Source organism: Sinocyclocheilus rhinocerous, unplaced genomic scaffold (genome assembly GCF_001515625.1).
Source record: "Sinocyclocheilus rhinocerous isolate Xijiao unplaced genomic scaffold, SAMN03320098_v1.1 scaffold1045, whole genome shotgun sequence".
Classification (NCBI taxonomy): Eukaryota; Metazoa; Chordata; class Actinopteri; order Cypriniformes; family Cyprinidae; genus Sinocyclocheilus; species Sinocyclocheilus rhinocerous.
The window spans coordinates 251615-264647 of NW_015645361.1; the positions used below are offsets into that span (position 1 = coordinate 251615).

At 36.4% G+C, this 13033-nt stretch overlaps 2 protein-coding genes across 4 annotated transcripts in view; one reads left to right on the top strand and one right to left on the bottom strand.

Annotated features, from left to right (window-relative positions):
• The window catches only part of LOC107705967 (alpha-2,8-sialyltransferase 8E-like), a 16709-nt gene extending 7954 nt beyond the window's left edge, over positions 1-8755 (bottom strand). Inside the window, exons 1-2 of one of the 3 annotated variants that reach the window (XM_016509502.1) lie at positions 8337-8755; positions 2592-2699 (exon numbers count right to left, since the gene is read on the bottom strand). In XM_016509502.1, the coding sequence (XP_016364988.1) occupies positions 2592-2699; positions 8337-8467 (239 nt within the window). In that variant the 5' untranslated portion in view covers positions 8468-8755. Of the gene's footprint in view, positions 1-2591; positions 2700-7453; positions 8153-8336 lie in introns of those variants that run through there. The other 2 variants (XM_016509503.1, XM_016509504.1) reach the window with 2 other exon arrangements.
• A 1985-nt stretch (positions 8756-10740) lies between these two features.
• The window catches only part of LOC107705959 (60S ribosomal protein L37), a 4115-nt gene continuing 1822 nt past the window's right edge, over positions 10741-13033 (top strand). The window contains exons 1-2 of the mRNA XM_016509492.1: positions 10741-10838; positions 11653-11788. Coding sequence (XP_016364978.1) covers positions 10836-10838; positions 11653-11788 — 139 coding nt within the window. The 5' untranslated portion in view covers positions 10741-10835. The remainder of the gene's footprint in view (positions 10839-11652; positions 11789-13033) is intronic.

Consider the following 13033-nt stretch of genomic DNA (forward strand, 5'->3'; position numbering starts at 1 on the left):
TGCAATAATACTACTGTATTATATATTATTATTGTTATGTCAAAAATATTTAATTTCATTTTTATTTGAATTTTATTATACTTATTATTTATAATAATAATAAAAACAACAATTATTCAAAATATTTTTATTTTATTATTATTTAAATATTTGCAATAATTGCAATAATTTATTTGTAAAATACAAATCTGAGCATTTCATAATAATAATAAATAAGATGCTGTTTAGTGGTTTTGGAGCAAAGCTATTAAAAATGAGTTAGTTCATTAAAATAATGGTTTGTAATGAAGAGCAATGACGAAAAAAAAAGAGAGAAACAAAGTGAAGGAGCATGAAAAACAAGGCAGATAGAAAAAGAATGAAACATTTAGCGATTCCATACATCTCTGACTGGAGTGACGTCATGACATGTGACTGTGCTGTAGCCTGAAGAGGTGCACACTGGGTAATCATGAGCGCTCTTTATGTGTGATCAGTCTAACACCCCCGACGACACATTACAATCTTCTGTGATCATTTAAATGAAAAGAAAAACCGTAAAAGAAAAAAATTAATCTTTCTGGTCAAAGAGAGGTGGTGCAATGTGCAAGCGGGAATCCAGTCACATGACACAAACCGTTTGCGTGCACACACACACACACACAGACACACACACACACACACACACTCAAGTGTGCTCATGACACACACAGGTGAGGTGTGGAGGGGTTTAAGAAATGCATGATGGGACACAGAAACAGGGACCCATGACATCCAGAGGAACACAAGGGAGGCCTCCCAATCTCAGGGAGCCGGGAAAAGGGTGATGGGGGTCAAAGGTCAAAGGCTGAGGGCGGATGGAAGGTTGCAGACAACATGCACAAACGGAGCGGTGGTGCGCTGAGCCCTGAGCATGAGCAGTCGGACCCTCTCAGACCAGATGGAATAACTACGGAGCTCTGAGCCTCAGAATGCTGAAAATTCTGACGGACACATCTGTCAAGATGCATACAAGTGGATTAGGTTTAGAGTTCAGTGACCCTTCAGTTCCTGTCCCAGTACCGACAAGCACAAAAAAGCACAAGAGCAGGGTTCCCCAATGTAAAAAGCCCATTCGTTTCCTCCATACAACATAATATCAATTATAATATCATTCAAATATCATTTATACACATTTATATACAGTGGGTACGGAAAGTATTCAGACCCCCTTAATAACAAAGAGTGAAAAATTTAAGGGGGTCTGAATACTTTCCGTACCCACTGTATATAATTCAAATATAATTGATATAAATTATGCACATAATATATAATTTTTTATAACATATAATATTTAATACATTTGATTTAATAAAGTTTGCATATTTTAATTTTGCAATAAACTTTGAATACATAGTAGTTTCTACCTAAAATCAATAGTTAATTGGTTTATATACATTGCAATGCTTTCTGAGATAAATAGTTCATTTAAGTACAGTGGCTTTGTTCAGAAAAGCATGCTAATTTTACTATTTTGGCGCACATATAATGTGCAATTAAAATGCAAATTACAACAATAATACAACATTATTATTTATATATTTTTTAACATTTAGTAATATAATGTTTACATATTTGAATGTTGCAATAAATTGAAAACATAGTATTTTCACCTAAAATCAATTATTAGTAGTTCATTCCCATTTAAGTACAGCGGCTTTGTTCAGAAAAGCATGCTTAATGTACTTTTCATTGTGCATATAACATGCTATAAAGCAAACTGCATGGGAAAATGTATTTCTACACAAAACTGAATTAAAATGCAAAATAACCCCAATAGTTTCCGACATAATTGAATGCAACTTGCTAAATTTAACATGCAATGCAACAAAATCAAATTTAGTGATACAAATTAGCATGCTACTTTGTAAAGAGAAAATATTTGCCAATAGGGTTAGAAAATAAAACTTAAAGGGAAAACAATATTATTTTTCTTGCCCCATTGGCAGCTATTTGTTCTTGTTTTAAGCATAAACTCACTTAATTCTGACAGATTTTTCAGAAAGCAAGACTATCTTAAGCCGTGGTATTTCTCAAGTAAATGTATCTTGATTTAAGAATGCTTAGATATTTGTACTGGAAAACAAGACAAAAATACTGCATAAGAAAATATGAATGGAAATGATTTCACTTACTATTTTTAACCCAAATTTTTTTTTGCTAGAATACAGTGTATATCGTACAGTATGCAGTGAGATAGTATTCCATTGTGATCAAAACCACACACTTATAAAAAAAAAATCTCAGATTTTCAAACTTTTTTCAATTTCTTTTGTTTCATATCAAAGTTTAATTTCCAATCAGGTTGTTTTTGGAGAAAGCGAATGGAAAAAATACGTCCTGAAGCGATCATCGCTGTGCTTAATATTGCCTTTGGAAATCTAAAAGTGAAACTCTAATCAGTCCTGGTTTTAGATGCCACAGCTGTTTATTTCTGCTCGTCTGATTGGCTGATGGGATTGGATGTGTCTCCAGTCCAGACATGCAAGCGGCTGATCATTGTCTATGTGGCATTCTCTCTCACTGTCTCTCTAGAGTGTTGGTGGTGTTGTTGAGAGGTTGCTGGTTTGTACCTTTTCCTCCCATTTCTGGCCGGCTTCATCCCTCCGTCATCGGGGAAACTAATGAGCCCGCTCCAGTTGCCCACCTCCAATCCTTTGAGGCGGGAAAACTGTTGCCCACTAGTGAGAAAATGAGGCAGGTCGTTTAAGGTTTCATGTATTTGTTCAAGGCAGCAGAAAATGTCAAACACACACTGATTTGTAAAAATTTTTCATTGGTTTGGTTTAATCAAAGAATGTAAAAACTGGTGTATGATGTCAGGAGTGTCACTGATAATCTTCATGACAAAGAAGCAATCCAGAACAGCAAACACCATCAGATCAGCTGCAGTTCACAAGTACAGTGTCGCCAAAAGTTTTTAGACACTTCAAAAAGCCTCTGTGTCATTGCATCAGATGACAAAAATATCAAACCAAGTGGAATCTGCTTTTCTCACAACATTTTTCTGAGCCATTTTTGCTATTAATTAATCAAGTCTGCTTGTCCTTGCTTTCCTTAAATGAAAGATCAATTGGTTTGTTATTTTGTTATCTAATGCAAAGACATTCATACATTTTGAAGTGTGGCTCAAACCTTGAAAAAAAAAAACAAGTGTTGAACACACCTTACATTTTTTCTGTTACAAAAGTCACAATAAATTATGGAAAACAATGAATAGAGAGTGATGATTTATATACACTACCATTAATAAGATGTTTTTGAAAGAAGTCTCTTCTGCTCACCAAGGCTGCATTTATTACAGTAAACTACCGTAAAAATGGTAATATTGTGAAATATTATTAGAATTTAAAATATCTGGTTTCTGATTGATTATATGTTAAAATGTAATTTATTCCTGTGATCAAAGCTGAATTTTCAGCATCATTACTCCAGTCTTCAGTGTCACGTGATCCTTCAGAAATCATTCTAATATGCTGATTTGCTGCTCAAGAAACATTTCTGATTATTATCAATGTTGAAATCAGTTGTACTGCTTCATATTTCTGTGGAAATGGAGATAGTTTTTTTTTTTTCAGGATTCTTTGATCAATAGAAAATTCAAAAGAACAGTATTTCTTTGGAAATATATATCTGTATCTTTTGTCTTTACTGTCATTTTTGATCAATTTAATTCATCCATCATACTGACCCCAGACTTTTGAACGCTAGTGTATATAGTATTTAAAACTGAGGACAGATGTTGAATATCTTATTTTGCACATTTCTAGATAGTAATCTTTCTGGTGCTCATTTTGTCTTCAGTGCATTTTGGATTAAAACACTGGCAAAATCTAAAAAGGGGGATTGCAATAATCCAGATTATTTACAGGCGTTTTGGGAGACAAGACATTGACGTCTTAAAACATATTGTAAAAGCATAATAAAAAGATGAATATGTAACTACACTCTCAGAAACAAAAGGTACAAAAGCTGTCACTGGGGTGGTACCTTTTGAAAAGGTACACTTTTGTACCTTTTAGGTACTAATATGTACACTTTAGGTACTAAAATGTACACTTTAGGTATTAATATGTACCTTTATGGTACCAATATGGACTCTTTAGGTACAAAGGTGTGCCTTTTGAAAAGGTATCGCCCCAGTGACAGCTTTTGTACCTTTTTTTCTGAGAGTGTAGGATTCAAAAAAACTTGCATTAGTATATGTATTAGAACAAAATTGACAAATTTTACTAAACCGATGTCAGTTCGTTTCAGCGTTTTATTGGGACAAAAAATACTGGAAAAATGTTTTTTTTGGTCCAATAGCATGCAAAATTGTTTCAAAGCTTACAGAACTCTGATTTCATGAAGTCTTTAAGATGAATTCTGCTGTCCTAAACCAGTTCTCCCTGTATACATGCACATCCATTTTTCTACATGTCCTTAAAAGCATCAGTTTAATGTGGACATCAGCTCTTCAACGAGAAATGCAAACTCAGCTGCTAATGCGAAGAGGAGAGAGAGAGAGGTGGATATGAAGGACAGATGCGTTTCTGCAGTCGAGTAGATAATGAAGAGGTCACAGCTGAAGTAGTAGCTAAATGTCAATACGTTTTCTGCATGGCACAGCCACTTAGCCAATCAACATCTCCAGGACAAAGAAGACATTTCAAGCCTGGCACAAGACTGCAGAAGCTGATCCTAAATCTAGCACCAGTGTAATCAGAGCTAGGAGGAAAATGTAATAAAATAACCTTGTTGTATTTGATTCATACGCACAAACGTCTGTATATGCAGCACTCACCTCTTGTCCTGGCCAGTTCAGTGCGGTTTTATTTTTAGTTGTAACTCTGCGCCAACCCGACAGCTTTAAGACTTATTGCAATGACATTAGAAGGCCAAGTCCAGCATAAAGTGTTTTTTAATAATTCTAAGTTTGGCAGGAGCGTTTAAAAGGACGTTTTATTCAGTGATTTTATTCCCTTCTGTGGCTGCATTATTAATGCACGCATTTGTCAGTGTCTCCCAGCGGCAGCCAGGCTGGCGTGTACCTGAGCTGCAATAAAAATGTGTTTGTCACTGCTTTAATGTGAGGTGTAAATATCAAAATAACTTCTGACTGTCTCATGCTCACACATACGCAAGGACTGTGTTTGCTATATAAACTTTATCACTCAGATGTTGCTCATTCATAGCACGCAAGACTTAACTGTGTGCTCAATCATGTTTCATTTAAGCGTCTCAGGTGTTTCTCCTAAAAATTCTGAAGAAAATGTGAGTGGTGCTCAGGACTGGCTAAATATTTCTATATTCTCTCAAATTACATAACATTTTTTTAACTTTTACAATACATAAAAAGGCACGGTAGAAAGAATTATGTGTTATATGTCATTAAAACAGACTTTCAAATAATCCTAATTTGGCCATTTAGCAATAAATTCTTATAAACCTCCACCTCAGATTCAATGTTTCAAATGTTTTTCCAATATTTCGAGCTTGCTCTGCCTGTACAGTATTTTCTCTGCTGATGCATCTGTTCTCTCCTCTTTGTGTCTGTCTTTATTGTGTCCAGTCTCTGGCCTCTGGTAACATCGTGTTTACAGAAGCAATATTTATATTGCATTGTGATTGGGTTTACACTGCCAATACAGAATTTGTCCCTGCATGCGTCGACCCACCGGGAAAACGCCCTATATGCCAGATGGCCAAACAGCATTTGCCTTGGCAAACACCAGAAAAAAAAAGAAAGCAAAACCCATAGCCTTTAACTTGGTTATTGGGCAGAAATGTTTCATATTTAGACTATTGATTGTTTATAAAGAAAAAATAAAGAAAAGATGAGTCACATGATGATTCAGTAACCTCTCTGAAGAACGATTTTAAAGGGGTCATATGATGCGATTTAAATTTTTCCGTTCTCTTTGGAGTGTTACAAGCTCTTGGTGCATAAAGAAGATCTGTAAAGTTGCAAAGACTAAAGTCTTAAATCCAAAGAGATATTCTTTATAAAAGTTAAGAGTTCTCAAGCCCACCCGCCTCTGCTCACTCTAGCCCGCCGTGTGTGACGCTGTTTCTTTGTGAAAGCGAAACTACTTTGTTTGGAGCAGCATCATATGACCCCTTTAAACGATTCATTGAAAGATCCGAGTGGCGTGTTTATAATTTACTAAAAAGAATCGGTTCATAAGAGTCTGTTGTTCATTAATCAGACTATACTATTTGCACTGAATGTTTTCTAATCAAGATAGTATGGGACGCGCGATTAATTTAAAATAAAGACTTGTTTTCTTACCGTTATCTTGAATGGTATTTTTACCCCAACACATTCATGATCTCAACTCGAATGAATTAGTATTTCTTTTTAGAATTTTGGGCGTCTGCCGTAAACAGACGCAGTAAACGCTGACCAAGTAAGTAACAATGTGCATGCGCAAGTACTCGATAGCACGAAGCACCTTCCATATTTTTCTTTCACATCTGCCTTATTTTGTGGTCAAAACAAAAGAGGCATATTCAGTATTCAGTATTCAAACAAAGTACAGTTATTATGAAAAATATATTTGCTTAATTTTTTAAATTCTGAATATGTAAAGCATGGTGGCATGACTCACCACAATACTATGTGGTTCCAAAACAGCAGAAACCATCATAGAAGTTCTAATGGTTCTAAATACCATTATAAACATTACAAATCATCAACTGTTGACCATTAAAACCATTATCTGTGGTGTGTTTGGCCATCCTATTAGAATTTAGAGGTTTTGTCACCAATAGAAGGTGACAAATACCAGTAGAGACCCACAAGGACCATTACAGTTTCCAAACCAACACAATTCCCATTATAACCATTAAAAGCATTATAAATTCTGTGAGGGTTGCTATTGTTTTTTTCAGCAGGGATGGTTGTCAGGGCATTTCTATGCGGTTGCTAAGGTGTTCTGAATAGTTGCTAGGTTTTTTTTAGATGGTTGTCAGGTTGTTGTTTGCTTATTGATCCAAGTCAAAGGAGCACTTCATTTATAATACGCCTTTTTATGGCTTGATACCCTATTCAAGTTTATGGGATTTAGGAACTTTTGTTATTCTTCGCCATGCAGGGTTTGAGATTTGGTCAAATCCTTAACTGGATATATAGCTATTACCATTTGTCCATTTATCAGTAGCAAATAGCATTTGCCTTGGCAAACACCACTAAAAATATAGCATAACCCAGAAATATTAGCCTTGGGAGATAAATGTTTTATATTGAGACTTTTTGAGTTCATTTGATTGGTTTTGAGTTAATTTTCACAATGGGCTCTTAGGAAATCTGAGCTTAGTTTTTCATTCGCTGTTCTGAAACATTAAGGAAACACACATGAGGTTTAGAGTTTTTTTGTCAAAAGTCTCCATTTGGTGTCCATTTACTCTCATTGCTGGGTTTGAAGCTGCAGTTAGAGCCAAAAGCACTCACCCACCCCTACACTTGTTTCTCTCCACTTCAGCAGAATAGATACGGGGTACAGAACAGCATTCATGCGATCCGCAGCCGTCAGGCTCTGATGTCATGAATCCTGAGTGTGTGTTAGACGCAAGAGGGGGGTTCAGGTGGGAGTGTGAGAAAGCTCTAATTCAGCATATGGGCATCTGCTGGGACGCAGGAACCATAATGCACTGGGGGCGCTTCTTACGAGAGACGCCATTTTACATTGACAAACACACACACACACACACACTCAAACACCCTCGCAATGCTGAGCCATCTCACTCTGCTTACCTCCGTTCCCGAAAAAACTAAAATGATTCACCGTCTTCCGGGACTTATTCTCGGTATGATGTCATTTTGATGCAAGTGGCCCCAAAAAAGGCATGAAATCCGGATCTTACTAAACACCACCATGACTTAAATGCATAATTAATTTCTAGTGCTTGAATCTAGGCTATGTGCTCATGCAAAGAAGGCTACATCACAGTCTTCCAGTTTTTCTTCACAGCCTGACACAATTGCATATGATAAAATTCTGCAATATATGGCTTTTTGCTGTCACACACACAGGTTTATGCAAGATGTATGAGCTATTTAAAGGGCTGAAGGTAGAAAAAACAAATTAAGACGAGAAAAATAAACACAGAGGAAGAAGAAAACAGACTTAAGCATCTCGCTGCATAGACAGTCATTCAGGGGACTGTGTATGGCATGATTTAATGGAGCTTAAGTTTAAAAGAGATTTGGAGCCATATGGGTGCAATTAAACATGACTAAGATTAATTGCTGAAGACTATTTTGCACATGCCCTCATAGAACATTGCATTTTTTTTTTTGCATTATGCACTATTAAATAAATTAATCACCTTACCTTTTAATGTAGTTCTTGCCATAGAGGATTTGCTGCAATAAGGTGACCAGTCCAAAAGCACATATGAAAATAAAACACAAGGATCTGTTTCCTAACAGATCTCTACTAGCTGTCGGATCTGAGTAGCCCATCCTTCAGAAGAGAAACCCACGGTCGCGTTTGCCCTACAGAAGACACATTGAGTCACACCCGCGCGTGTTTACCGTCCTCACGGGCACCGATGCGCTCTCGGTCTCCATAGCAGCTGCCTCTCGCTTCAGTATCGCGTTTGAGCAACCTGCCCGTGAGTATATCAGTTAAAGCGAGAGTACAACTGCCCAATGAGGTCAATCGTCTATTTGTGGACGTGTAGTAAATCTCGCATAACCTGCAATACGCGACGCTCCTGCAGAAAGCGCGTCTCAAATGCGGAGAGCGTCAGTTTGTGACGCGCTCCACTCCCTCTCATCAGCACCAGCGCGGCAGGGAGGGACTGCAGACTCGGGCTGGTATCAAACCAATAATGAAAGCATAGAAAATGTGATGCGGGGTCAGTTACTGCAATTACACGAGGACGAATTTGGACTTTGCACTGATAGTTGGACATTATATTATGTTTAAGCTAAAACAACATTATGATAACTTGATATTAAAATAATGCCGTAAACATTAACTAGGCTAAATACAATAATATTATAGCCTATTGTACATTACATGACATGACTGCATTAACTAATATGATCTATCAATGAACAATACATTTGTTACAGTAGCTATTTATTTATCTTTGTTAACGTTCATTAACTGTTCATTGTCAATGTTAACTCACTTCCATTAAATAATGTTAGATACCTTTCGATTTTAATAATGTTAATAAACCTTGGAATCAACTAAGATTAATAAATGCTTTAGAAGTATTTTTCATTGTTACTTAATGTTAACTAATATTAACTAATGTGACCTTATTGCAAAGTGTTACTAAATAATAAATAAAATGCCCAAAGAATTATTATTATTATTAAGAGGAACTATTTAAATAAAATATGATTAAAGTGATGTGTCACACAGAGACTTTTGAACGCCCTTGTCATTATATATTATATATATCATGACAAACAGAATTTAACCATTCATCATTCATTTCATTAGCCTAATTAAAGTTTTTTAATCATCTATACTTTTTTTCACTTCCAAAAATCATAATTTTACAGTGTTTTTTTTTCTCAATAAAATGGCACATCTAATACTATATACTTTTTCAATATATAAAGAACCTAGAAATTTTTTTTACAGTCGCATTCTTTTTCTGTTAAAATTATTAGCATTTTTTACAGTGTATTGTTTACTAAAACAAGACTATATGTTTATTACACTGTGCTAAAATGTTTCTTTTCAACCCTATTATGCTGTAACACATCCCCCTTTAAATGAAAGCTTTGATCTTTCACATCACATTTGAGGGAATGACATCATATATGGGACAAAAGGGTCAAAGACTGGAATTGCATGGGAAAGAATCAGTGTTTTTCCATTCAGTGATATCAGAGGATTGTGGCAGCCTAATGAAAGTCATTTCGGATATTTTTTTTCTTCTTTTTTTTTGGTCTCAGGGACAATTTAAGCCCAGACGTTTTTGTTAGCTCTGTAATTCATGTTTATGGTTGCCGGCATTGGCTGTGAGGCCTTGCAAAGACCGTTTGGAAAAGACAAATCAATAAAAACTTGCTGGCTTCGTTCCCACAAGAGCTATAACACACACTATACACACACATTGTTATTAAATATTGCTGGGCTTTCCACTGATTTCTGTTGTCTTTAAAGGGGTCATATGATGTTGCTAAAAAGAACATTATTTGGTGTATTTGGTGTAATGAAATGTGTTTATGCGGTTTAAGGTTCAAAAAACACATTATTTTTCCACATACTGTACATACTGTATTCTCCTCTATGCCCCGCCTTTCTGAAACGCGTCGATTTTTACAAAACTCATCGGTCTGAAAAGCACTTTACAGATCTTCTTTATGCACCAAGAGCTTGTAACACTCCAAAGAGAAAGGAAAAATTGAAATCGCATCATATGACCCCTTTAAATTAAACTAATTAGCCTCTTACACCAAACCTAACCTTTACAGTTTAGTACAGTGTTCAGTTATACTAACAGACAGCTGTTTAGAACATTGATTTGCTTAAGAGGAAATGTGTAGGCTATAATGGTTGTCAGTATGATATAAAAAAATATATAAATAAATCTTGTCATCATAAATCTACATGGCATTTCTATAATTAATCTTTTTGTGACCAAAACAGTTATTATTACGGTGAAAATACGTTTTATCTTCGTCACAATTAAAATAGCCTAATTGATGTATGCTCATCTCGAATGAAGAAGTCCGCAGTGTAACCATAGACAGTGTAACACTAGGGGGACGTTTTTAGTTGTTGCACCGAAAGCGCGCCGGTGGTGTTTTAATGGTACACCAGCGTCTCTTCCGGTCTCTTTCGAATCAGCTCTGAGGAAAGATGGTGAGTTTCACAAGGCATTGCCTTCAGAATCCTCTAACATCTGATTCATGGCTTGTTGTTAATCACTGTGTCATTAATAATATCACAAGCATATATATTCAAGACTCATTATCATCTATTATGTTTGTGATTCCTCGATAGTGAAATGTTTTAGATTATATTTTTATCGGTTAGCATGTCGCTTAGCCTTCACGTTCAGTTCCGACGAGCTCGAGAAATACACCGGTTACCTTTGAAACGATCTCCCAAGAGTTCATTTTAAATAATGTTATATACGTAGTTTTGGATGCTAATATACCTGGGACCATTTGAATGTCTAAAACTGTCGGATAAGCGTTACGAAGCGAGTTGTGTTTCTGAGTGACTTTCGTGGCATGAGTTTAGATGGTGAAGTTTCTGCAAACATACTCGGCTGCGTCTCGGAGCCTAATAAGCTGCTTTTCTAGACAGCATTTTTGTGCGTTATATCCTAGTGTGCTTCCCTCCCTAGACAGTTCAATGGGAAGTCATAGTCTCTGGTTACTTTTTATCAATGTTATTCTTCCTGAAACATACTACGTGTGCATCTTCGTCTAAACTTACTTAGCTAACTTCATAACCTTGAGGGCAACAACCTAGTGAGCTGCCTAATTAGACATCATATTTAGGAACATCTCAGAATCTAGACCGCTATGGAGCTGCCTGCATAGACATCACTTATGGGCGTTATGGTGTCCAAAGCAGGATGTGAATGAATGCTGTCTAGGTGGGCAGTTTGCTGTTGTATGAATGAGAACATTTAAATCTAAGCAGTAATGTGAATTGTGTTTTCCAGACGAAGGGTACGTCATCTTTCGGTAAGCGTCATAATAAGACGCACACTCTGTGCCGCAGATGTGGATCCAAGGCATATCACCTGCAGAAGTCCACCTGCGGGAAGTGTGGCTACCCTGCCAAGCGCAAGAGAAAGTGTAAGTGTCTTGATTTGTATATGAACTATCACCGTCAAAAGCATTGCTTTTGCATTGATTTGGATTAAGTAGCTTTATTGGTATGCTAAAATTGCTTAATTTTAACATTGCTTATATTAAAGGAGTAGTTCACCCTCAGGCCACCCAAGATGTAGATGAGTTAAGATTCTTCATGGGAACAGATTTGGAGAAATTTAGCATTACATGACTTGCTCAGCAATGGATCCTCTGCAGTGAATGGGTGCCGTCAGAATGAGCGTCCAAACACCACTCAAGTCCATCAGTTAATGTCTTGTGAAAAGCAGCGTGTTTGTAAGAAACAAATCTATCATTAAGATTTTTAAATTTCAACCGGTTGTTTCCGGCATGAATACGAGTCCCCTATACATAATAGTAGAGGTCGACCGATGTATCGGTTTTGCCGATTAATCGGCACCGATAGTTTTTTGCTTTGAACTATCGGTTATCGGCAAAAATCCATGCCGATAGTTTTCCGGGTTGCTTACGTTGCTGGAACGGCTGAGAAGGGTCTGCTGTCATTATACAGTACGAGAGTGGCCTCTAGTGGTTGAAATCACTGACAGCACGTGCTATTTGGTTAGACGCGTGATACTGCGCGCTGAACAGAGCGGGAAACTTCAGACGCGGATTTAAACGCAGCCGACAGAAAATCCTGCCGCACCATTCACATAGTTTTCCATTAAATTACATTATATTTGTCCCGAATTGTTGTTAATGCTTCATTTATAGAGCTATAATATAGATCGCGCTTTCTATTTCCGTTTGCTCCGTTTTTTAAACACCGAACTTCAAACTCATCTATGCCTCATTGTTCGTTCATTCTTGAAGTAAACTTGTGTCCGTTTGGTGATTTAAATAAACTGTTTTAGACCGCTGCTCGAATTGAAGCGACGCGTCCAGAGTGTGTGTGATACCGGGGAGTTCTCCTAGACTCAGCGCTGCGCTTTTATTTTGATTAGATAATCATCAGGTGTTCAAGAATAGAAGTTAAAGTGTGAGAGTATACATACAATATCCATATGTATATAATTTTAATGCTATGACCTTTGTGTATATATTTAAAGATGTGCATCTTTAAGCATGACTGTTGAAATGAAATGGTAACACTTTAAAATAAGAGTCCATTTGTAACATTAAGATTAATGAAAGCTGTGTAATGAAAGTATTGTTCCTTGTTAGAGTGTGTTAATTTCAACATTTACTATTACTATTATTATTATTATT